This window comes from Neovison vison, chromosome X (genome assembly GCF_020171115.1).
Source record: "Neovison vison isolate M4711 chromosome X, ASM_NN_V1, whole genome shotgun sequence".
NCBI lineage: Eukaryota > Metazoa > Chordata > Mammalia > Carnivora > Mustelidae > Neogale > Neogale vison.
This window is the reverse complement of record NC_058105.1, coordinates 33632700-33659184: the sequence shown is the minus strand read 5'-3', so window position 1 is coordinate 33659184 and position 26485 is coordinate 33632700. Positions and strand designations below refer to the sequence as shown.

General features: G+C 38.3%; 1 protein-coding gene across 3 annotated transcripts in view; it reads right to left on the bottom strand.

Annotated features, from left to right (window-relative positions):
• The window catches only part of IL13RA2 (interleukin 13 receptor subunit alpha 2), a 46793-nt gene that overhangs the window by 8998 nt on the left and 11310 nt on the right, over positions 1 to 26485 (bottom strand). Inside the window, exons 1-9 of one of the 3 annotated variants that reach the window (XM_044234824.1) lie at positions 18972 to 19128; positions 15841 to 15972; positions 11732 to 11855; positions 9227 to 9378; positions 7690 to 7843; positions 6589 to 6709; positions 3633 to 3817; positions 2331 to 2506; positions 623 to 767 (exon numbers count right to left, since the gene is read on the bottom strand). In XM_044234824.1, coding sequence (XP_044090759.1) covers positions 623 to 767; positions 2331 to 2506; positions 3633 to 3817; positions 6589 to 6709; positions 7690 to 7843; positions 9227 to 9378; positions 11732 to 11822 — 1024 coding nt within the window. In that variant the 5' untranslated portion in view covers positions 11823 to 11855; positions 15841 to 15972; positions 18972 to 19128. Of the gene's footprint in view, positions 1 to 622; positions 768 to 2330; positions 2507 to 3632; positions 3818 to 6588; positions 6710 to 7689; positions 7844 to 9226; positions 9379 to 11731; positions 11856 to 15840; positions 15973 to 18971; positions 19129 to 26485 lie in introns of those variants that run through there. The other 2 variants (XM_044234826.1, XM_044234825.1) reach the window with 2 other exon arrangements.

The following is a 26485-nucleotide window of genomic DNA, read 5'->3' as shown; positions in this document are numbered from 1 at the left end:
GAAACATATGTTTCTAGAAATTATGAAATGTATTCATAAATTTTCCAATCTAAAGCATGTTGGCAAAATATACAGTTCACAATTGCTTTAGTTTCACTATAAATTAAAATTTCTAGGATTAAGAATTCTAATTAATACATGTAATTAAAGCTGCTAGAAATAATAAGGAAAACACGTCTGTATGCAAGGATAGTACGATATGCCTGTTTGGTAAGAGAGGTTATGAGGAATGGAGATGCATTTTTTGTTGAGGAAAAAGAAAGTAGTTTTATCCTAAAATCAAACTGGTTGTTTCAGAAGGAGAATGAAGATAATAAAAGACAAATTATATAGAAAATTAGGAAGAAAGAAAGAGAGTCATACCTTGTGTTCTTAAGTTGGGCTAAAATAGAATTCATTTATTACAGGGGATATAAAATCAAACTTTAAAATCAGTAATGCACTTTCATAAAACTGGAGCTTAATTTTCTTTTCCATAAATCTATGTCTGAGGTGCTTGCTAATTTATCTTCTACTTATAGACTATATGCAAGAGCATTTTTATTTCCATTATTACAAAATACAATGAAAGAAAATATATTTGTTACCAAATAGCTATTCAGTTACTGCTCTTATCTCATACCTTTCCAGCATTGTTCATCACTCCACTCACTCCAGAGTCCATCATCTGAGCAATACATATTTATTTTACTTCTTACCAAAAAGCACAATTTTTTACTTTCATTTGATGTTCTGGTGATTTGTATCTCATTTTCAACTGTGGTAGTCTGAAAGCCAAGTAAAAAATAAGATGCTATTATTTGATCTAATTGCAGCTAGATAGATCTCATTTGACTTGTCATTTTGTAGCAGATTTTATTACATGAATAATACATATCAAATGACAAGAAAGCTATATACCAAATCTTTATTTTTTTCTTTTTTAGATTTATTTGACAGAGATCACAAGTAGGCAGAGAGAGAGGAAGGGAAACAGGCTCCCTGCTGAGCAGAGAGCCCGATGTGGGGCTTGATCCCAGGACCCTGGGATCCACCCTGGGATCATGACCTGAACCGAAGGCAGAGGCTTTGACCCACTGAGCCACCCAGGCACCCCCATATACCAAATCTTCACAGCGATTCTCTCTCTGCATGGTGGGGTTTTTTCATTTTTTTTCTTCCCTTCCTTATCTGTATTATAAAATTTTTCTATACTAATAATGGATCACCTGTAGTAAAGGCATGTGGGACAGAGCAAAATGTCTACATAGCTTTATTGTTTATGATAACCAGTATTTGGAGTAGTGTCAAATTTCTCAGATTACATAAACTGGAATATGCTACAGATACTGAGTTAGCAAAAGGAGCCATCATGTGAATGTTATTTCTATGGAAACTACAGAGTTCATACACATAAAGTCTTTTTTTTTTTTTTTTTTTCTCTCTCTCTCTCCTTATTTTGGCTAACTGCCATAAAAGCTACATAACAGTGCTCAGGGCTTAGCATGAAACTTCTTCAGATATGAGAATACACAAGGCTAGATGTTCTCAAAGGGAAAAAAAAATCACTGAAGAAATTGCTTCAGTTTTGCATTTCAAAGAACTGAACAGTATCTCTCATCCAAAATAACAGCTTCTATTTTGTTGTATCTTTTCTTGGGAACCGGCATAACATAGTGGACTGGGAATAGCTGAATAATTTGTAAGTCAATTCATTTCCTTGGGACTTGTAAATCAATTCAACTCCCAGTTTTCTTCTTATCCGTAGGTGAAATTAATTGATTAGAACTAATGGCTCACCTATGCGTCTCCACCACTTTCTAAGTTGGAAACCAGTGAATAAAATTAACATATAACAATGTAGGGCTAAAGGCATCATCACACTGTTGTTACTGGAGGGTAATGAGTTTTGCGATCATGGTCTCCTTCCTCTGTCAGCCCCTCTCCTGCATTACCGGCAATTCAAGTAGCCCTGTCAGAGTCTAATTCTGACATGATGCTTGTTCCTCAAGAAGTGGTTTTATTGTGCTGTTTTCCTTTTCACCAAAGCCCTCATCATAACCCATCTCATACTTGCACTTGGCAACTTTAATTTATTGGCACAATATTAGAAACAACTGACTACATTATCTCTAAAGTCCTAACGTAGCTTTAAAATTTCTATGACTGATTATCCTTTCAGACTACAAGCAAGCATCTTTCTTTTGTCCCCAACATTATATTGTTTTCTGGAAATTATACTAAGATACATGTCATATTCTATTCCTCATGTGGGTAGCAACTGATTTTGGTTCTCGTATTTGCTTATTTTATTAAGTCTATATTTAAAAAAAATTAAAAACTATGTTTACGTTTTTTCCAAACAAATGCAATGTTCGTACCACCCAGGTAGTGTCATCTTCGGTGAATTCAATTTCATAAATAAAACATTTGGCTGGAATGGGTCCTTTAGGCATGCTCCATCTCAGGTTAACTTCCTCTGAATTCTCCACAGTAAGACTAAGGTACTCTGGTGGCAAAGGTTTAACTGAAAAGCGAAAGGAAGCCATTTCAACATGGAAGTCATTAAGTTTAGCAGTAGCTCTTATCAAAAGCGAGGGACACCTAGTAAGAGAAATCTCTAACATAAATCGGATGGGTAAAGACTAATCTCTACAATGTGAATTAAAATCAAAGTTGCTTGGCAACCAAGATTAGTTTATTGAGAAACTTGGTTATTTTGGAAACTAAATTTTGGTAAATCACATATTGACAAATATTTAAACCCAAAAGAAAACTTAGAAGATCCAAATCATTACAGTCATTTTTCCATTTGGTAACATTAGGAACAGCTGCCACAACAATTACCACTACTATTTTTATCAATAGCTAACTCTCATTTAGACCTCACTGAACCAGGGATGTCACATCATAAACTCACTCATGGCGGTGTCTACATGGCTTAGTCGCTTAAGCGTCTGTCTTCAGCTCAGGTCATGATCCCAGGGTCCTGAGATCGAGCCCCTCTTTGGGCTCCCTGTTCAACAAGGGAGTCTGTTTCTCCTTCTTCCCTCCCCCCCACCAATCCTCAATGCTCTCTCTTGCTCGCTCTCCTCTCAAATAAAATCTTTAAAAAAAAAAAAAAAACCTCACTCATATCTCACAATAAACCTATGAAGTGTCCTCTATCATCCTCATTTTACTGATAAGGAAATTGAAACAGACATTAAAACTTGCCCAAAGTTATACAACTATAAACTGGTAAATCTAAGATTCAGATCCAGGTATGGGCTGACTCGAAAACCTGACATTATTGTAACACTAAAACTAAGAACTCCAACTCAGAATATCCAACCATTTGTGCATTAAGATGTGGGAATAAGGGATTCTATAATTACTCCATCATTAACACTAGACCAAAATACTTTACAGCAGACCAACGCTTTGAAGCTAGGGAATAAATTGTAAATTCTAAATAAAAATTAAAAAAAAAAATTCTTGATGCAATTCCTATACTTTTATATTTAATAAAAGCTTCTTCATATACTCTCTTGGCCCTCATTTCTCAGGCTTCGCATTTCCATAACTTTTTCTATATCTTTGTCTCCATCTCTTCTTTTCCGTGTGACTGTAAATGGCTTAAACTAGAAACATTTTGAAGTTGTTTAACTCACCTATATTTTGAAGCTGAAAAATAAAATAGCTGGGTTGGATAGGATGAGATTCTGATGATCCATTAACACAGATATAGAAATCTTTATAGTCTGATGACTCCAAATGGGGAAACCTGCAACCTGTATTTTTTCCATTAGCCTTGATGTAATCGGGGCACTGTATTGCGTGCTTCAAGCCCTCAAACCTGTAAAAAGAGGTATTGTAAGAATTGTGCTTCCCAATATCTTAAAGTATCATGGTATTCAGTTTTCAAATATTTTAAGATACCAAGTGAATAAAAAAATCATTTAATAACATCCAATATTTATTGGGCACAAACTCTGTGCCAAATCCTATGCTATGTGCTAGAGATATAATAATAAAGAAAGCATATTTGATAATTTCATGGAGATTACAATCTGATGGGAGTCTTTACAAAATATCGAGGATAAGGCAAGGATTCTTACTCATGTATTGAAGTGATATTAACTTGCCCACAGGATTTGCGAACCAAAGAGTAAGATTTCTATTTTTAAAAAACCTGGGGTTTAAATATATAATGCTGGGTGATGTTGTCCTTTTAATATTGTACTGGAGAACTTATATTAGAAGAAAGCACATCTAAAAAGCAGACTTACAAAATACTGCTATGTTTAATAAAATGAATGATAGTCCTCTGAAGATTCCATACACATCAAGAGCTAAGCCTCAAAAAAGCCAACAGAGGGGTCAAAAAGAAAAAGAGCTGTCAGGCAAATAAATATGTAATTTCCCATTCTCTTTGACAAGAAATGTTGCCATATCACTGAAAGTTAACCTCTTTCCAGTATTAAAGCTAATGGGAATTAGGGTGGATTTCCCGACTGATTTTCAAAACACAAATGTCTGGTTTATTTTCCTAAATTATATTTTGCAATGCAAAATGTGACATCTGTAAAAGCAGCCAAAATCCCTCTTGAAATTAGGCCAAGCTAGTAGCTGACCAGGTGCTGATACAAATGGCCAGACTTTACTGAATTCACTTTTTGCCAAGTAGTCAGCTTGTTTCCATTGTTTGTTTGTTTTTTATCCCAAGTTGTTATGTATTTGCATGAGGGGGGTGATAACAGAATTTTATGATAGTGAAAATTACTTTATTTTTTAACACAATAGCTGCCAGCAGCTAGAGAGAGGGAAGAAAATACAAGCATTCTATATGAGCTTTAATTTCCCTTTTCAAGTAGTCAAGTATTTACTTTGGGCAGATTTTGCAAAGTTACAGTCTCTTGGTTAGTTCACCTAATTATGTTTGGGAGACTTGAGTTTTAGGCTTGACTTTACCCAGATTTACTATGTGCCAGTTTGAAGCCTCATGGCAACCTTATTTTCCAGTTTCTAAGATGTCAATATTTACCCCTCACTACTAAGATGAGGATAAAGCTATGTTAAATATGAACTACAATTTATAAAAGGGCATACTTTCGGCCTTTTTATCTAGAACAGTGCCTGGCATTTTATAATTGCTTAATATTTGTTGAATTAATGAACAAATAAATTAGACTGTAGAGATTGACCCAGTCAATTCCAGATGAAGAAACCCCAGAAAGGAAAATGGCTTGCCCAAGACCACCAAACTCAATGATGCCAGAGCAGGCGTTAGAACCTAGTTCTCAGTATTCTCAATAGCTTATGGCTTATCAGTTATGTCTTATGATTTGTCTAAAGAAAAAAGCCATGGGCCTGAAACACAAAGAGTAACACTTTGTCCTCTCTTGCTTTTTAACGTTATTTAATAAATGCATAAATTCTGATACATATTTATCAATGTACCAATACTCTCATTTAATGAATATTTTGTGATGATCTATGATAAGCATAGCACAGCACAGATAGTGAAAAGAAATGTAAGAAACAGTTCGTGCCCACTAATCACTTAAAAATTTAAGGGACCAGACAAAGCACACATATATGACAAAAATTTAAATGTCATTTGGACAAGGAATTAAGGGCTAAAATAAGTAATAGTTCAGAGAAAAACTGAACAGAAGTTGATGTGATCAGTAAAGAGTTAATGAAACTGAATACCAGATGGGCCTTGAAAGATGGGTGATGGGTAAGGGTTAGGGAGAAAGCCAGAGGGCATTCCAGATAGTAATGCACACAAAGACATAAAGAATCATAACAGAGGTGAGAAGGAAAATGTAGAGATGGGTCTAAATGGAGTGGAACACTCACACCAGTGATAGTAGAAGGTAATGTTGGAAGAGCAGTGATAAAGTGAGGCAGACATTTGAATGCCAGACAAGATTTTTATCCTGGAGCAATGAATGGCCACTGGAAGGTTTTGATATATGAAAATAGGAATATAGGAAGATAAATCTGGCTACACTGTGCAGAATGAATAGGAAAGGAAGAGACTGGAAGCAGACACCATCATTTGGGAAACTATGGGAGTCATCCAGTTGTGGAACAGAGGTGAGCCTACAGTAGAGTTCTTACAGTAGAGATGGGAAGTGAAGAACAGATGTGCAACCTTGGAAAGCAGTGTCAGAATGCAGTGAACAATGTTATCATGAAACAATGAAGGAATGAAGGAGATAGAAGATTCAGATGGCTCTAAGTTTAAAGCGTCAGTGATAGTTAAAAAAGGGAAGTCAGAAAAAGGATTCAGCATTAATAGGTACCTGTTTTTTTAAAAGGAGAGAGTATAAAATATGCCAAAACTTTTTAGGTTATAATCCTATATATCTAAAGGATACAAAATTTAATCCAGTACAGGAACAGTGTTGCATTCCTGTATCACCCATAGAGTGACTTCCAGTAGATACAGCCTAAACCTACTTATTCCCCTTAAAACCCCAAATAATTGTAAGCAACCTTCATCATAAATGCAACTCCGAAAAATAATAAATTCAATTTAGTAAAAATACAGTTATTCATACTATAATATTTATAGATACTTTCTTAATATGGAATTCTTATTATAAAAATACTTACCAGTAAAATAATTGGTAATTGGTAACCAAATGGGCACTCACACCAGGTTTCCAAGAACAGAGTAAATGTTGCCAGTTGTAATATACACAGTCCATTTCCCGAACTTTGGTATCCTCGTTTCCTAAAGAATGAATGAACTATCAATGCTTGAGAGGCATGGTTATGAATAATTTGGGAAATCACTATGCAATTTAATTCATTTCTTTTGATCTCTCTATTTCATTTAGCAATCAATATATAATCAGGAATATTCTAAAAGGAAATTATTAGAAGTCACTTCACTGTAATGGGGCATGTAAAAATCAAAAAACTTTTGAGGGCTCATTTAATGGTACTAGTATAAGCATATGAAAAGGTACTAAATGAATAATTCTAGGATGCAGGGTGCCTGGGTGGCTCAGTTGGTTGGGCAACTGTCTTTGGCTCAGGTCAAGGGCCCAGGGTCCTGGAATTGAACCCTGTATCAGGCTCCCTACTCAGCGGGGGCCTGCTTCTCCGCTTCCTCTGTGTGCTGCTCCCCTTGCCTGTGCTCTCCCACTCTCTATCTCTGTCAAACAAATAAATAAAAAATCTTTAAAAATAAAAAAAATTAAAAATAAAAATTATTCTAGGATGCTCTGAGCAGTTGAGCAAATACTCACGTACGTATTTACTAATATGACCTCAAAACTGGGAACTATAGGAGCACCTGGGTGGCTCAGTGGGTTAAAGCCTCTGCCTTCATCTTAGGTCATGATCCCAGAGTCCTGTGATCAAACCCCACATCGGGCTCTCTGCTCAGCGAGGAGCCTGCTTCCCTTCCTCTTTTTCTGCCTGCCTCTCTGCCTGGTTGTGATCTCTGTCTGTCAAATAAATAAAATCTTTAAACAAAACAAAACAAAAAACTGGGAACTCTATTAACCTAATAAGATGCAGGTTTTGCCAAATTTGTTTGCTGATTTAAAGGATTCAAAATGGCCAGTCACCCACTCCTAAGAAGAATTCCATCTGCTGCCACGCTTTCATTTATACATACAATCTAGTAAATAAGGGTTAAGGGCCTTATGCCCTGTATGGGTTGTTCTGACAGTATTAAATATGAAAAGAGAGCTTTATTTTAACCTCTTGGTGATGTCCAATAAGTAGCTTCTGACCATGAACTTCGAACTTCCAATCCATTTGTGCATTGTGCTGGCACAAGTGTGTGTATCTTTGCTTCAACACCTTTGTTAAGATCAAACCCATCTTTGTAATGTAGATTCTTGGTAATGATGGTCTGTTTGATAAGAAGATGAGACAAAGTCAAACTTACAGTGACAGCATCATGAGCCACATTATTGGGGCTAAGAAGTCACCCTATATATTGGGATATAGTTTCCCAATATCTAAGAAATTCCTAATGATTATCAGATACAATGTCCTAGATATTTCTAGGCAGGCTCATTTCTGCATATTGTATCATTTGAGAATCTTAACATCTTATACAAAATAAACCCAGGGGTGCCTGGCTGGTCTAATGGGTAGAGCATGGGACTCTTGATCTTCGGGTTGTGAGTTCAAGCCCCATGCTGGGTGTAGAACCTATTTAAAAACAAACAATGACAACAAATGAAACAAAACCACAAATAACCCCCAAGAAATCTGGAAAAGAAAAGAGTCTCTATGGCAAGATCTTGAGCTATAACAAACTTGAAATCAAGAGATAATTTTCAGATACCATATGCCTATTACATGACAAATGTTTCTAATCACATTTCAAGTATCATTTGAACTCTTCAGGAACCATATACAGTAAAACCTTGGAGGCAACTGGAGAAAGGCAGACAAACTATGAGCTCCCAGAGGACTACAATCATGTCATTTATCCTTGTATTCTTGATACCTAGCCAAGTGCCTGGCACAAAATGTTGCTCAATAAGTGTTGTACTTGAATTGTCTGTTGAAACTACCTATGAATTGAGGAAGCTAACAGTATGCCTCATACAACAGAAATCTTTGAACATGCTTGACTATGTCCTTAATAAGTCAGTAAAGTTTCACTGAACACTTACTATAATATATGCAAAGAACTATGCTGTGTTCTGGGGTCAAGTGCAAAGATAAATAAGGCTTAATTCCTACAAAGAAAAAGCTTACGGTCCAATAGCCTATATAAGACTCTTATACAGGTATTTACGTAACCATAAAATACAGTACAATGTGTAAGTATTCTTCAAGTCTATATTCCATGGAATCAATTTTTTTTTCCTACACTTCAAATGGTAGTCTTAATACTGGGTGTGGTAAAAATAGATGTGGCAGGATACACAGGCGATAGCAGCAGGCATGGCAGCTTGTTATTTCTTAACAATAACTATTGAGAGGGTGCCTGGGTGGCTCAGTCGGTTAAGTGTTTGCCTTTGGCTCAGGTCATGATCCCAGGGTCTTGGGGTGGAGCCCCACACCGGGGTCCCTCTTCAAAGGGGAGCCTGCTTCTCCCTCTGCCTCTGTTGTCACTCTGCCTACTCGTGTTCTTTCTCTCAGTCAAATAAACAAATCTTTAAAAAATAATAATAATAATAGCTATTGAGATACAGGATTCAGAGTGGACACTGACATCAAAAATTACAAGAAAGTTCCTAATAATCACAACAAGTTTGCAAGTGCTTGCTTTACTTACCTTCCAATATTTGCTACCAATGTTTCGGTATTTTAATTCATATTCTATTGGGCAGTCTTTAAAATTATCCAGAAACAGTGGAGGTTGCCATTGCAAAGACAGATAACCTAAATATCCAGGGTCCACTATCTCAAAATCCTCAGGAGGATTAACTGAAATAAAATCAATAAAATATTTTTACTTTTTTTCCTGTATCTTACGACAAAATTTGCTAAATCTAGATTACTTCCTTATGTCCACCAGGTGGTGAATAGATAAATAAACTGTAGTACATCTATACAATGGAATATTATTCAGCCATAAGAATGAAGTACTGATCCACGCTACAACATCCAAAGGCCCTGAAAACATTAAGCTAATTTGAAATAAGTCAATCCCAAAAGATCACATAAGACCAATTTATATGAAATATTCATAATAGGCAAATCCGTAGAGACAAAAGTCAATTAGTGGTAGCCAGGAGCTGGAGGAAAGGAAAAATAACACATGACTACTGTATAAATATTTGATTTCTTTGGGGAAGGGGATATAAATATTCTGGAATTGAGTAGTTGGGGTTGTTAAACAAGTATATTGTGAAGATACTACAGACCACTCAACAGTACACTTTTTTTTTTTTAAGATTTTATTTATTTATTTGACAGACAGAAATCCCAAGTAGGCAGAGAGGCAGGCAGAGAGAGAGGAAGGGAAGCAGGCTCCCTGCTGAGCAGAGAGCCACATGCGGGGCTCGATCCCAGGACCCTGGGATCATGGCCTGAGGCAAAGGCAGAGGCTTTAACCCACTGAGCCACCCAGGCGCCCCAACAGTACATGATATGGAAATCATGTGTATGGAAATCAGTATATGATATGGAAATCATATCAATAAAGCTGTTAAAAAGTCTAGATTAGGGGCACCTGGGTGGCTCAGTGGGTTAAACCTCTGCCTTCCGCTCGGGTCATGATCTCAGGGTCCTGGGATCGAGCCCCGCATCGGGCTGTCTGCTCAGAGGGGAGCCTGCTTCCCCCTCTCTCTCTGCCTGCCTCTCTGCCTGCTTGTGATCTCTGTCTGTCAAATAGATAAATAAAATCTTTAAAAAAAAAAAAAAGTCTAGATTACTGCTATATGCAAATATGACTTTGCCTTACCTAGCTACTAAGTTTTCATAGAAGCAGGCAATTGAACATGGAGTTATCTCTGAGGTTATATAGACTTTGGCCTAAGATGGGAACACTTTATTACATAAATCTCTCTAATACCAAGAATCAATCAGTATTAATTCAGTGTTTACTATATGCATATAACACAAAAGGGATAGGAAATGTAAAATATGACTACTATGGCTTAATGCCTTAAGGATTAGAACCAGCAGATCTTGTCATTCCATTCTGGTTAACTGAATTCTCCAACTAAAGCTCACTACTATCCCAAGGAAAGCCAGGGCCACTCTTCCGAAGGACTTAAGAAAAAGTGTGAGGCAGCTGAGGAGAGTAAAAAGCCCATTTTATTTGTCGGGAGGAGCAGTGGACGGCAATGGCTGCCCCAACTGGTGGTTTAAAAAGCAAACGAACAAGTAATTCTATAAATTTTCTCACTAGCAAATCTAATAGTACTATAGTACTGCCCTCATGTTGACTTTCTGCTCATAATTTCCTTTCATTTTTGCCCATTTGTTCATTTTAATGCCTCTCATGGTACATATTGAGGTGAAGAAAAGAATCTACAAAAAGATTGTAATTTGCAGTACAAATTATGATTTGACATGGGACCCCCACCAGGTACCAATAAAGAATGTCTCTATTGAGGATAAAATGACAATCCTATTGTTTCAGTTCTTATACTTACAAATCTTTGTGAAATGAATTGTTCTGATTACCTTCTGCAATAAGGAAAATTCAGTAGACATGATTTAATAATTCTGTAATTATGTTTAAATTTTACTTTTTAAAAATTTTTTATCTTTTTTTTTAAATTTCTTTTCAGCGTTCCAGAATTCATTGTTTATGCACCACACCCGGTGCTTCATGTAATCCGTGCCCTCCACAATACCCACCACCAGGCTCCCCCAACCTCCCACCCTTTGCCCCTCCAAAACCCTCAGTTAGTTCCTCAGAGTCCACAGTCTCTCATGATTCATCTCCCCCTCCAATTTTCCCCCAACTCCCTTTAAATCTCTGCATATTTTTCCGTATTTATCTAATTATCTCAAAGATTAAGGACCACAAATAAGTTCCCAGTTAGTTGAGTATTAGGCAATGAGATTTCAGATAATTAACCTATTTCTTAGAAGACTATACGAAAAGGTCTAGAAAGTGTGTTTTAGTTTGACTTTTATCCTGCAAAATGTTTGTTACCATTAGTTACCTTAAACATGAGCCTGGCAATTAAGAACATATCATTTGTGTATGGACTTCCTAAAATATTTCCAGTAATAATCTATCTACTTGTTATGCACCTCCACAGGGTAGGTTGAAAAGACAGTTAATATCCTAAAGTTTAAAACTACTCCATTGTTGGTTTACCTTTTATCTCAGCATTTGAAGGCACAGAAACAAACATTGTGCAAATAAGCAGGGCACAGAAGCGTCTCACATCCAAATGAGCGAAAGCCATTTCTCCAAGATTAAATACCTTGAAATTTCCACTCTAAGAAGGAAAAATACATTTTAACTTTATGTTACTTCAAATAACTAAGACTAAATGTGATTAAAAACACATTTGATAACTCTGTGTGCCTTCAACTAGGAATTAGGAAAACTGTGCCCCTTTGAACCATGGAAACAGAAAAAAATCAGGTTTGGAACCAATAACCTAGAAAGGGAGGATTCTAGGCTCATTTTTCCCTAACTGTTAAAAAAAAAAAAGCAAAACAAACATATAAACATATAACTGTTTGTATCCCTTCATATCGGCCCCCCAACATAGACTTTTCCATACATCACATGCTCCGGCCAGGATAGGATAACTTCAAATAACCTTCAGCCTGAAGACTGAGTCAGACCCACCAGAGTGTCCTTATTGGATCACAGTGGGCGTTATGACATCATTAATCTCTATAGCAACGGTCTCCCCTAGCAACAAGATAAATACACTGATATATACTCTTTTCTGAGATTAAAAAGCATTTGAAAGTTATCTGATTACCAATAAAGCACAGAACCTACACCAAAGCCTCAGACTTTTTTTGCTCCATAAGTATTAAACCATCATCCTCTACTCTCTATCTGTTTCTGTTTGCTGTATCAGTAAATAGCATTCTCATCTTCCCAGTTGCCCAAACCAGAAACCTGGGAGTTCATCTTCTCCCTCTCCCATACAACCTCTCCCATTATCACTACCCCTTCCAAGATGAGGAACTTATCATTAGGATTTCATTATCCACTCTTTCCTGTCTTCAAACCATCCTCCATACCACATACAGCCAGAATGACCTCTCTAAAAAGCAAATCTCACTTTTCACCTGTTTCTTAAAACAACACTTCACTGTCATAGAATACAACTTAATAGTCTTTATATCCTTGAAGAATATTGGTTGTATGACCAAAATTTAAAGGATTCATGTCTCCACATAAACGACTTAATCAAAAACCACTCTTCTTTCAAAGAAAAATCACTACTCCCAATTTTATACTTCTCCTTGAGTCTATACTCCTGGAACCAACAATTTCACAGGAAGTTAAGGAGTAAAGGTCACTATACCAATATTTAGTGATTACCTTTCTTTTCTCTTACATAAATTCATTAAGCAGGGGAGACCCTCTCTCCCTGTACCACCCTCTTCAACCTACCTGGACCGTCTGTAACATTCTAATGTTGCTAGGTTTCAATTATTATCACACAGGACCTTGAGATCAAACTATTAAAGCCAGCCATGTATTTTGGAGGCTATGTTAGCCCAGCCTCATTTATATGTTGGGAAGTAAAACTCAGACTTGCCCAAGATTACACAGCAAGTTTGTAACAGAGCTGGAAATAAGACAGAAACATGATCTCCCTAACTCAGTGTACTTCCACCCTATGCTGGATCCCACACGTTTGAGGGTTATGAAACCTTCCTCTGGGACTCCAGCATTTAAGTCTTCCTTCAATTAGCTAGCCAGGCTGAGACCACACCATGCTCTTGTTTTTCTATGTCTCATAAAATCATAAAAGAATAGCATTTCTCTTACTAATGTTGGGTTCGTGGTCAAAGGAGCGAGACTGATACAAAGCGAAGGTCAAGCCAAGCTTTATTTTGCGCCAAGCATTGAGAATCAAACTGACCGGCCAGGGCCATCTCTTGCAAAGAGGAGACCTCTCTCTGCCTTATAGGCTAGCTTTTAAGGGCAAAGGCCATGTGGTTGGGCTTGGCCACGCACAGGTGGCCAATGAGATTGTAACACACAGAGAAAGCTGCACAGTCATGCTAGGTCACGCATGGGTGGCCAATTGAATTACAATTTACCCTAGTACATATTTGACCTAGCCTATCACTTTGGTCAGAATTAGCGCCCAAAAGGTGTCCAGAGGGCAGGGCCCATACTCCTTGGTAGCTAAGGAGACAGTATGCTCGCCCACTGATCAGATACCTCCACCTGGCCTGACCCGCCCTTGTATTTGGGCTTTGTTACCTAGGACTGGTTTCTGGGACTTGTTTTTAAGTAAGTTCCCGGGGAGGGGGGTACAGGGTCAGTTTAAGTTTTACTGCATCAACAACAAAATCATTGTTTAACCAGATGGAGCTGCTCTGGCTAAGTAGGCTCTTACACTAAGATCGAATAAATCTCCCTCAATTCCTCCCTGCCAACATGCAAACCCATTGCTGTCCTCTAAAGCATCTGTAAGTAGTAGGTAGGCCTGTCAATAGATCTTCCACAGAGCTGCTCTCATGGATTGAGATGAACACTCTGGTTACATTCTCATCTAAGGCAGCACATAGGTCTGACAAAGAAAAATCCCTTCCTATTCCTAATAAGAACAAATCCAATCAGAACTCCCTTAAACTGCTCCCAGAAAGATCTTGAAGTTCTCTCTTCTTTATCAATCTGTCCTTATATATTTTCATAGACCTGTGTCATGTGCAGCACAAATGGTGAGAGTTAAAAATCCTTTGTTTCTGCTCCTTTTATAAGCTACTGAAATTTGATTTAGGCTACCAAATCGCATATTTCCTACATCGGCCCAACACATTTAAGCAAAGATAGGAAATGGAATAGTCACTTCCTGAGTCAACTTTTCTATAAACCTATGAAAGGAGTCCCCTGAATTTCAATGCACTTAGGGCCCCACCTAGACTTTCTCACACAAATGAATGTGAAGACAACTCTTTCCTTGGGTTCCGGGTTACAAGATTGCCACTTGAGCAATGAGGTGCTTTACGTACTATGTGGTTACCAGGAAAGACAGGATTTTTCACAAGAGGGGAAAGAACCTGAAGGCAAAGGGAAAATAGGGGATGGAAACATACACAATTTAAAACAGTTTCTGGTAAACTCTCCACCCCAGCCCACAGTTAACAACCACAGTTAACAACAAACCCCATCTGGTCTTAACTCCTTATTTTTAAAAATGAGGACATACCAAGAGAGGTAGATGAACTGTAGACTCGCACAACTTATTGTTGTGTGCCAGAGGTAGGACTGAAAACCAGATCTCATGATCCCTTTCCACTGACTAAACAATAAATGTTCTTGTTATAAGGAGTCTGTGCTGAGCCCATTTTACCAGAAGCCTCCCCTAAGCTTGTTCAGCCTACCGTCACCACCCAAACCATCAACCCAGCACACAGTTTTACCAGCATGACCTTTCTGGCAGAATAATAATTGAGAAAGCTTTCACTGAGCACTTTTTTTTTTTTTTTTTTTTGCCAGATGCATTTCCAGGTAAATCTTGTCCAGGATACAATGTATAAGTGACAAATCATAATATCCATAATAGGGGCGCCTGGGTGGCTCAGTGGGTTAAGCCGCTGCCTTCGGCTCAGGTCATGATCTCAGGGTCATGGGATCGAGCCCCACATCAGGATCTCTGCTCAGCAGGGAGCCTGCTTCCTCCTCTCTCTCTGCCTGCTTCTCTGCCTACTTGTGATTTCTCTCTGTCAAATAAATAAATAAAATCTTTAAAAAAAATAATAATATCCATAATAATAGCAATCCTCCTACTATTTATTCAGCATTCACAGCATTCCAGGCACCACTCTGTGCTAAGCACCACACATACATTATTTCATATGATACTCATAGTCAGCCTTGGATGCACATAGTATTTTCATGCCCATTTTAAAGACCAGAAGCTGAGTCACCGAGAAATTAAACAACTTCCTGTAAGTCACACGGACCATAAATAATGAAGCTTGGATTTGAATCCAGACAGTTTAGTACCAGAGTCCTTGATGACAACCACTAGGCTAGACATTTTCCTCTGTTAAGATTAATGTGGAGGGCAGCTTCCTGTTTCTACCCATTCAGTTTCACACAACACTATTGCTTAAACAGTTTCCCGCTGAGAATCTCCTTTGGAATGACAAGCCTAAACTATTTCCTGTTTTCAGCCTCACTTCCCCACCTCTTCAAAGCCATGCTACATAATGCCCTTGTTCTAGGAGTTGGGCAAAGATAATCCTTGCATGACTGGAGAAACTCCAGGTACTTACCAATAATACGGTTTCTCAAGAAATGAATTATCATAGGCAATTATCACAGGTCCTTCTTTTTTTCTCTTCTTCACTTCAGAGACATTAATTAAAATCTCTAACACTTCCCTTCCTGTCTGATGAACAAGCACACTGAAAAAAAAAAAAAAAAAAAAGATAGTGTTCCTGAAATAGCCAGCAGGCCAGGATAAGGATTCTGCAATACACAAGACAGGGAGGTTATGGGTGGGGCTAAAAGCATCTAAAACAAATTTAGAATTACAGCAGGGAATGTAAAAGCTGACAGGACTAATTAATCTTTGGATAAACAAACAGATATATAGCTGAGGAACTTGTTAAAACAAAAGGCACAATGGTGTAAGTATCAACTGGGATTTCAGCACTGCCTCAACCACTCATGTTCCTGGAAGCAAACTGTAATTCAATTCCCATTTATACAATAGAGGTAATGACACCGGCCTGGCAGATTCGTGCTGAAGACTAAAGGAAACAATGTATGTGAAAGGACTATAATTAAATTATTATATTAATTATTATTATATTAATTAATTATTAATTATTATATTAACTTAAATTGCTCTGTATGCTTAGGAGGAGTTTGCTTCTGAGCACCTTATTACTAATCACAATTTTGAAAATAACTTGCTGAAATAATTTTGAAAATACACGTTTGCTCCTACTAATTCAGGAAAATTGATCCATCCACAGTTAATAAGTAGACAGTTATCAACCTCCAACTTCCACTACCCTTATTGATCATCAGTTGCCTTTACTGATACTTGTCTTAATAACAAAAACTTAACGCATTCTGCTTATCTTCTACAATTTACAAAGAACTGCTTAAATTATTCTAACAAATCCGCAGGTGTATAAGGTTGGTATTACATATTTACAGTCAGTAACATTGCAGCTTAGAGAAGAGATCCCACAGCTGATACAATCTTTATGGAAAGGCAAGGTAAAAGAAGTAAGGGACAGAAATGTTGCAAGCCTAAGAATGCAGTCACTTACATAATATGACTTTGTGGAAAAGTTCCATTTCTGCCCTGACAAAGAAATACAAAAAGACTATTCCAAACTATCTGAAATGACCACAGCTTCTTGTTTCATTTATAAAGGCAGTGAGCAAGTTCCAGAGACACATAATAATGGAGTTTTATAATGCCACTAAAGTGATCTCTAAAAAAAACACATAAAGTATGGCCATGTCATTTATGTTGCCATTAGACTGAGAAACCAGTGTTACAAAATTTGAGAATTTCCATTCACATTATTTAAGGTATCTAAAAAAATCAGCCAAAGCAATGGGCACCTGGGTGGCTCAGTGGGTTAAAAAAAATCAGCCAAAGCAGTAAGTAAGAATAGGGCTTGGAGAAAAAGAAAATGGGAAAATGGGAAGTACAGCTTAAGGAGAGAAAAACAGAAAAGTGGGGTGATGGTAAAGGCTTAAATCTCATTTGCTGACAAAACAACTTATGTGGTCTTAAGTGAGAAGGCACACCGACTAGGAGATCTGGGCTCTAGTACCAACTTTATCAGGGGATTTAGAAAATAATAATAACAGGAACTAGAGTTCTTTGAACTCTCACCAGGTGTCAAGCTCTGTGCCAGATGCTTGATATGTGATGAGGCAACAGAAGGCTCCGGAAGAGAAAAGCGTAAACTGACACCCTGCAGTCACTCTTCAGGACAGGTGTGACATTCTTCCAGGAATCTCCCAACTATCTTAATGTTAATACCTTGCCAGAGGTAAAAACAACCTTAGCTTGATAAGAGCCAGGCCTCCAGTATCCTGAGGTTCTTCTTTAACATATAAATATCCTTTTGTAACCTCTTTTTCCTTACTTCTCCCAACTCCAGAGTATCAAATCAGCCACCCCTCAAGATCCTGTAGCAGCTCTTTCTGCCCAGGGATCCTGTCCCCATGCTTTAATAAAACACCTTTTTGCACCAAAGACCTCCCAAGAATTCTTTCTTGGTCATTGGCTCCAGACTTAACTCCACTGAACCTCACCTATATTCTAAAACCACATCAATATGGATTAGCTCACTTAGGTCTCACAAACATTGATAGTTACTGTATTATTATCCCAATATTACAAATGAGTCATTTGAGGCTCAGAAAAGTTAAAGTACTCAAGGTCATATAATTTAAGCAAGAGAAGATGTGTATGTCTGATTCTTAAAGACTGTGCTCCTTTTAACATATAATGCCTTTCAACTAATCTCACTTTAGTGAAGCTAAATTTCCTTTCAAACAAGTTCTCCCTGGGATATCATTCTGTTTCATTAGTTAACCTGCTGTGTATCCATGCATGGTTTCAGGATGTCACTCAAAAGTACTAGCTCCCCAAATAACTGACCTCCTTTCCAGGAGACCACCCGACATGCACAAAAGTCTAGTTACAGCTTATAATCAGCACCTCTGGAACCTGCCAGATCCTGAGGCCTGACAACATGCTGAGATCAATACGTGGATCAATCAGCATATGAACTAGTGGTGAGTCAAATTCAATTTAAGTTTCAGTGGAGTAATTCGTAAAGAATGCTAAAGATGACTGTGTACTTTCAAACACACACACACACACACACGCACACAACTTTGAATCAGGCAGATTCCTCATACTTGCCACTAGTCAAGCGTAAGTCACCTCCCACAAAAATACACAAAAACTTTAGGCACATGCTGAATGATAAAAATCACTGTAGAGCAATGAAATACAGGTAGGATCTCTTTTCAACACATACCACTTTAACAACTGGTTATCTATAATATGATTATATCTGTGTCCTTGACAACATAACATTCTAACACTGTATACAAAAAAATTTCTTTCTGTAGATGATTTCCTGTATGACACCCTGAGTTCATCCAGCGAACAAGTTTCCGAAAGCATGCACAAAGCCAGTGAATTCAGTTTTGAGCTACAATAGCCACTGCCAGTTTTACAGTGTTAATTCATGAAGCAGTTTGCACATTTCAGAATCCGTCCCTAATCTGAGACGATCAGAGCTTTATTAGTTTATAACCCCACCCCACAAAAATATCAACAGGCTTTTATAACCCTTTAAGAAAAGCCCCCACTTCATCCACTTCCTAGAGCAGGTCAAATTGTTATTATGAAATATACCTTATGCTCTATTCAAGTGAAGTCACAGCTGTAAAGCAATGCAGCATCTTGAAAGGCACCACTTCTCTGGAGCTGGCAAAACAGTCTCTTTTGTTCAACACCCTTCTCCCCACTACCAGATGCTCCCAAATACTTGTCAGCAAGCAAACACTGTGTACTCAAAACATTAATTTCGCGTTACTTCGCGTAACAATTCAAAAGTAAATAATACAGTGTGCCCCACCCCCTCCAATTAAGTAAAAACAGAATACAAAATGTACCACACCAGGGTTTGGTTTGTTTTGTTTTTTAAGACTTTACTTATTTATTTGACAGAGAGCACAAGCAGAGGGAGAGGCAGGCAGAGGAAGAGGGAGAAGCAGAGTCCCTAGTGAGCAAGGAGCCAGGTGCACCAGATCCCAGGACCCTGGGATCATGACCTGAGCCAAAGACAAATGCTTAACAGACTGAGCCACCCAGGAGTCCCACCACAGCAGGGTTTATATGACTTCAAGGTTATTCTACCAGTATATTTCTTCATGTCCATGAGGTATAAACTGCAAATACATGAAAATATGGTATTATATCATATATAATACCATCAATTACAGTAAGGAACGCTAAGAAAAACATATGAATATTTCTATCATGTATTCATTATTTAATAATTAGTTTTGAAAGCCTACTACATGCCAGGCCCTCTTCCAGGCATAAGGGATACAACAGTGTACAAGACAAAAAAACCCTGCATCTCATAAAGATAGGCAGGCTGTAGACCATGGTAATGAGTTTCTCATTTATTTTAGTAAAATGGGAGACAACTGGGCAGTTGTGAGTATAGTGACACCATGTGTGGAAGGAAAGGGTAGAAGCAATAATACAGGCTAAAGCTGATGGTGATGGGAATCAAGTTGATGGCAGTGGAGATGCTGATAGGATCTACTGATGGATTAAGTACAGACCATCAGAGGATGATGTCTCTCTTTTTGTTGTGGGCAAATGGGTAATTATTTATGTAGCCTGGGGATGATGGACAAGGGATCAGCTTTGTATGTTTCAATTTAAGCTGCCTAACTAAACACCCAAGGGAGGAAGATGAATAGTTGGATAGTTGCCTCTGTTAGGGGAAAGAGCAGAGCTATAGATAAATATTTGACAGTCACCCATATATAGACAGTATTTAAAGACACAGGAACAACTGAAGTCCCCCAGGGTATAAAAGAAATGAAATAAAGAAAAGAGGACCAAGAACTGATATCTGAGACCCTCCAATATATTGAGGTCAAAGAAATGAGGATGTACCAACAAGGGAGACTAAGGAGAGGCCAGGGAGATAAGAGGAAAATCTAGAGCTTGTAATGCCCTAGAAACCAAGTAAAGAAAATATTTCAAAGAGTGATAGATAATGTCAAAAGTTGCTGATTGGACAAGATGAAACCTGAAAAAAATCTAATGGATTTGGCAAATAGGAAATAGTTGGTGACACTGATAAGGGAACAGGTGGAATATCTGGAGCAAAACTCGGTTGTAAGTGGGTTCAGGAAAGAATGGATGAGCCAATGGAGACAATGAGTACAGTTAACTCTGCTAAAAGTTTGCTATAAAGGATCATGGGTCCCTTTAGGGAGATCATAGGTGCTCCTGCTAGGAGGCAATCACACATTTCTTCCCTCTTAAAAACATAAATGGAGAACATCTCATATGAAGGTTTGATCCTACTTTTTCCTGGGATTTTTTTTTTTTTTTAAAGATTTACTTATTTATATGAGAGAGAGAGAGAGCACTTCCAGAGGATAGGGCAGAGGGAGAGAGAATCCTTTTTTCTTTTCTTTTTTTTTTTTTTAAGATTTATTTATTTTAGGGGCACCTGGGTGGCTCAGTAGGTTAAAACCTCTGCCTTCGGCTCAGGTCATGATCCCAGGGTCCTGGAATCGAGCCCCACATCGGGTTCTCTGCTCAGCGGGGAGCCTGCTTCCTCCTCTCTTTGCCTGCCTCTCTGCCTACTTGCGATCTCCGTCTGTCAAATAAATAAATAAAATCTTAAAAAAAAAAAAGATTTATTTATTTTATTTCAGAGAGAGAGCATGTGTGCACGAGCCAGGGGAATGAGCAGAGGGAGAAGGGAAGCAGACTTCCCGCTGAGTGGGGACCCTAAGGCTGGGCTCAAACTCTGGACCCTGAGATCACAACCTGAGAAGGATCCAAGAGTAGGACACTCAACCAACTGAGCCATCCAGGTGCCGTGAGGGAGAAAGAACCCTTAAGCAGACTACATGCTAAGTGTGGAGCCCAACTTGGGGCTCAACCTCACAACCCCGAGATTACAACCCGAGCCAAAACCAAAAGTCAGACGCACAACTTGCTGCGCCATCCTAGTGTGCCTCCTTGGATTTTTGTCATACCTGTTCAGGAATGGCAGGTGTTCTTATTTGAGGGATGCAGGCCAGAGTAGTTTAGAATTGTAATATGAAAGGGTGTCATACCAAGGCAGAACATTTTTTCTAGGGCAACTAGAACCTAACAAAATTTAGTTTCACCAGTGATTACTTTAACAAATAGTTTCCATCTGCTCAAATTATTTTGCAAAGCTATCTCCAACTTCTTGCATTTCTAATGAAATAATATTTTTTAAAAGTACCATTTCTCCAGACTATAGAACATCTTTACTTTCTATGAGCAATAAGAGATTTCATTTTTTTTTCCTTCTAAATTTGTCTTTTGCAGCAAAAGTCATCAGAAACAATTTTATTTTTATAAGGCACATTCAAAATTCAGCTGTTAGTCTAGAAAGATAATTGAAGATCTGAATTAAGAAATATCAGAGATTCTGGTTCCTGTCCCGATTTCAAAGTGCAAAATAGGAACATGTAGTCTTTATCATATGTTAAAAACTTTGAAACTGAGGGATCAAACAATACAACTGGACATACTCCCAGAGTTCCAGTAAGTGCATCTCTCGAGGCGAGAGGATTTGTATTCTGGTTTACAGAATATCTGAGACTCAGATCATGGATGGTAGCTAATCCATCATTTCAGGCTCTTGCTGTTTGCTTCTTCTCCCTCATGCCCCTCTGCCACCTGCTCCCACTTTCTTTTCTCTTCTGATTCTGTTTTTTTCCCTCTTTTCCTTTTTTTTTTTTTAAGGATTTTATTTATTTGTTTGACAGAGATCACAAGTAGGTGGAGAGGCAGGCAGAGAGAAAGGGGGAAGCAGGCTCCCCACTGAGTAGAGAGCCAGATGCAGGGCTCGATACCAGGACCTCAGGATCACGATCTGAGCCGAAGGCAGAGGCTTTAACTCACTGAGCCACCCAGGCGCCCCCCTCTTTTCCTTTGTCTGACTGATGTTTCTCTTTTCCATTAAGTAGAAATTAATATATTTTTGGATCACTAGCTGTCCTCATTTTTAAAGCACGAGCATTCTCTCTTCTCAGTGCATTTTCAGTAGTTCTTTGGCTTCAGAATAATCACTTGATCACTTGAAAATTAAACCAGTTTATTTATTTATTTATCGATTTTTTTTTTTTTTTTAAAGATTTTATTTTTTTACTTGACAGAGAGATCATAAGTAGGCAGAGAAGCAGGCAGAGAGAGGGGGAAGCAGGCTCCCCGTCGAGCAGAGATCCCGATGTGGGGCTCGATCCCAAGACCCTGAGATCATGACCAGAGCCAAAGGCAGAGGCCTAACTCACTGAGCCACTCAGGTGTCCCAGTTTTGTTTTGTTTTTTAATTAACATATAATGTATTATTTATTTCAGGGGCACAGGTCTGTGATTCATCAGTCTTACAAATTTCATAGCACATACCCTCCCCAATGTTCAACGCATGCATGCTATCCCTCCCACCCCCCCCATCCCCTCCAGCAACCTTCAGAAGATTAAACCAATTTTGTAACCTTGTAAGCTTACTTTTTAAAAGTGCTTATGATAGAGGAGCCTTGGTGTCTTTGTCAGTTGAGCATCTGATTCTTAGTTTCATGATCAGGTTTCATGACCTGACATGATCAGGTCATGATCTCGGTTGTGAAATTGAGCCCAGCGTCAATCTCTGTGCTCAGCAGAGAGTCTGCTTCAGATTCTCTCTCCCTCTCTCTTTGCCCCCCCCCAAATAAATAAATCTTTTTTAGAAAAGTACTTTTCTAAAGTGACCCAAAAAAGAGTTATTCTTTTACTTGTGTGTTGACAGAGATTTCTTGCTCTTCAGTGGACTTACTGCCCTTCATAAAAATGCATTCCCTTCTTTAAGAGAACTGGTTTTTATAATCATATCTGCTGAAAAGTTCAAAATCCACTTCATAATCCTACGTGACAGGTCTGCCTACCTACCCAGTTTCTCACTGTTTTTGATAGCTGCTTTTGAGCTTCAGTGAGACAATATTTCCTAAGTGACTTTAGAGCCCTCTCATCAAAATGCAACCTCAAAATTTCTATTTTTTCAGCCTGACCTTTGACTGTTGTATTGGTGCTGACATAGTCATAGGCATCCATCCAGATCTTCATTTCACAGACATTTCCTGAGTATCAATTTTGCACTCAAGGCTACAGATATGAAAACAAGCAAGATATAGGGTTCCCTACCCTAAAGTCTACTGAAGGAGCATTTAAAATTAAAAAAAAAAAAAATTACTACACATCTATTAGAATGGCCCAAATCTGGAACACTGGCAACAGATGAGAAAGAGGATGTGGAGCAACAGGAATGACCATTCATTGCTGGTGGTAATGCAAAGTAGTACACCCACTTTGGAAGACAGTTGGGTGATTTCTTAAAAGCTAAACACATTCTTACTATACCATCCAGCAAACAAACTCATTGGTATTTACCCAAAGAAGTCAAAAACTTAGGTCTACACAAAAATCAGAGCATAGATCTTTCTAGCAGTTTTATTTTAACTACTAAAATTTAGAAGCAACCCAAGATGTCTTTCCAGTAGGTGAACAGATAAAGAAACTATGGTATATCCAGACAATAGAATATTATTTAGTGCTAAGAAGAAATGAGTTATCAAGCCATGAAAAGACGTGGAAGAACCTTAAGTGCCTATTACTTAGTGAAAGAAGCCAATCTGAAAAAGCTGCATACTATGTGATTCCAATTATACGACATCCTGGAAAAGCCAAAAGTATGAAGACAATAAGCAGATCAATGGTTTCCAGGGATTGGGGTGATGAAGAGGGATGAATAGGTAGAGCAAAGGATATTTAGGGCAGCAAAAACACTCTATGTGATACTATAATAGTGTATACATGCCATTATACATTTGTTCAAATACATAGAATGTACAATCATCAAGAGTAAACCTTAGGGACGCCTGTCTGGCTCAGTGGGTTAAAGCCTCTGCCTTCGGCTCAGGTCATGATCCCAGCGTCCTGGGATCGAGTCCCACATCGGGCTCCTTGCTCAGCAGGGAGCCTGCTTCTCCCTCTGCCTGTCATTCTGTCTGCCTGTGCTCGACTCTCCCCCTCTCTCTCTCTGATAAATAAATAAAATCTTTAAAAAAAAAAAAAAGAGTAAACCTTAATGTAAGCTATGGACTTTGAGTGATAAGGACAGGTCAACATAGGCTCATCAATTGTAACAAATGAACCACTGTCATGTGGGATATTGAAAATGGGAAGTCTATGCATGTGTGGGAGCAGAGGGCATATGAGAAATTTCTGTACCTTCCTTTTTATTTTCCTATGAACCTAAAATTAATCTTTTAAAAATAAATTCTATAAACTTAGAGTTAAACAAATTATAATTCAAGCAAAATTAATAAAGTGTGAGCCTTCTCTCAGGCTACTGGTAGAAATACAAATTGGTATAATCATTTTTGGAGGTAGTACAGCTAACATTACTGTTTCATAATATTCATCTTCTTCAGTAGTAACGGAGCCCCCAAGGTTTAGCAGGAAACATGGTCACACAAAATGGAGACTACATTTCTGAACATCTTCTCAGCTACATGTGACATGTACTGAAGTTTTGGCCCAAGACATATAAATGGAAGTGTTATCACCAATCTCTGGGTCACATCTTTTTTTTTTTTTTTTTTTTTTTTTAATTTAAATTCAATTTAGTAGGGTGCCTTGGTGGCTCAGTCAGTTAAGTGGCTGCTTTTGGCTCAGGTTATGATCCCAGAGTCTTGGGATCAAGCTCCATATTGGGCTCCCTGGGAGCCCACTTCTCCCTCTCTTATTCACTTGTGTTCTCTCACGCTATCTCTGTTGCTATCTCTGTCTCTTTCTTTTTCAAATAAATAAATAAATTCTTTAAAAATTAATTAATTAATTAGTTCGATTTAGTTAACATATACTGTATTATTAGTTTCAGGGGTAGAATTTAGTGAGTCATCAGTTACATACAATACCCAGTGCTCATTCCATCAAGTGCCCTCTTTAATGCCCATCATTCAGTTACCCCATCCCCCCTACCACCACCTCTCTAGGTCTTACCTTTAAAAAGAATGAATGTTTTCTCCTCTTCCCCTTTCTTCCTTTCTCTATCCTGCTGCTTTGAATATGGTTTGGTAGGGGCGCCTGAGTGGCTCAGTTGGTAAAGTGTCTGACTTTGGCTCAGGTCATGATCTCAGGATCCTGGGACCGAGCCCCAATGTCAGTGCCAGGCTCTGCACTCAGTGGGGAGTCTGCTTTGACCTCTGCCCCTCCCCCTGTTCATTCCCTCTCTCTCTCAAATAAATACATAAAATCTTTAAAAAATATATTTTTAAAAAAGAATATGATCTTGGTAGTGAGCCACCTCAGATCAAGTAGATGAGGGAATCACCCTAGGTGTCGTAGAACAACGAGTTTGGGGTAGCCCCCCGCTCTTAACCTGATGCAATAAAGCTGCATATTCTTCCTGCAGCCTTAGTAGATTAGCCAACTCAAGACATTCAGGTGAGAGCAAAATAAACTACTTTCTTATTTAAGCAGAACCTGTAACCTAATTAGAGGAGTATTTAGCATTGTGTATTAAAATACTTTAAAAGTTCATAACCTTTCAAGCACAGATTTCCATGAAATGAAAGATGTTTGCATTTACACAGTCCAACCCCTCATTTTCTACACAGCCTGAGTCAAAAGCTCATTCTTGTAAAGGGCCACATTTAAACTCTGTAGCACTTTCTTTGGCAAAAACCTGCAACCAGATACCTGGGGCTGGGGAGGGAGGGGACATACTTGAACCACCCCACTTGAGAATATAATCACAAAATGCTGAAGTAGAAGCTTTTTACAATGACCAAAAAAAACCATTTCTTGACTCCCCCCTCTGAGGCCTTTGAAGTCCTTATAGCAACAACAAGAGGATACAGGTGCTGGAGGACTCTATGGCCCTCTGGAGGTTCTGCTAGTAATAACTGTGAACCACAGCACTTCTTCCCACCACCAGCTGCTGCCGTGGTGTCCTGAGATGTTGTGGTGATGCACTTACATATCTTTAATCAGACCTAATTTCTCCTTTTCCAGATATTGACAGTTCACCCCACATGCTTTGGCTATTATCAGGATACCCTGGAGTTCAAGTTTCCTCTCAATAAATCAGTACTGAT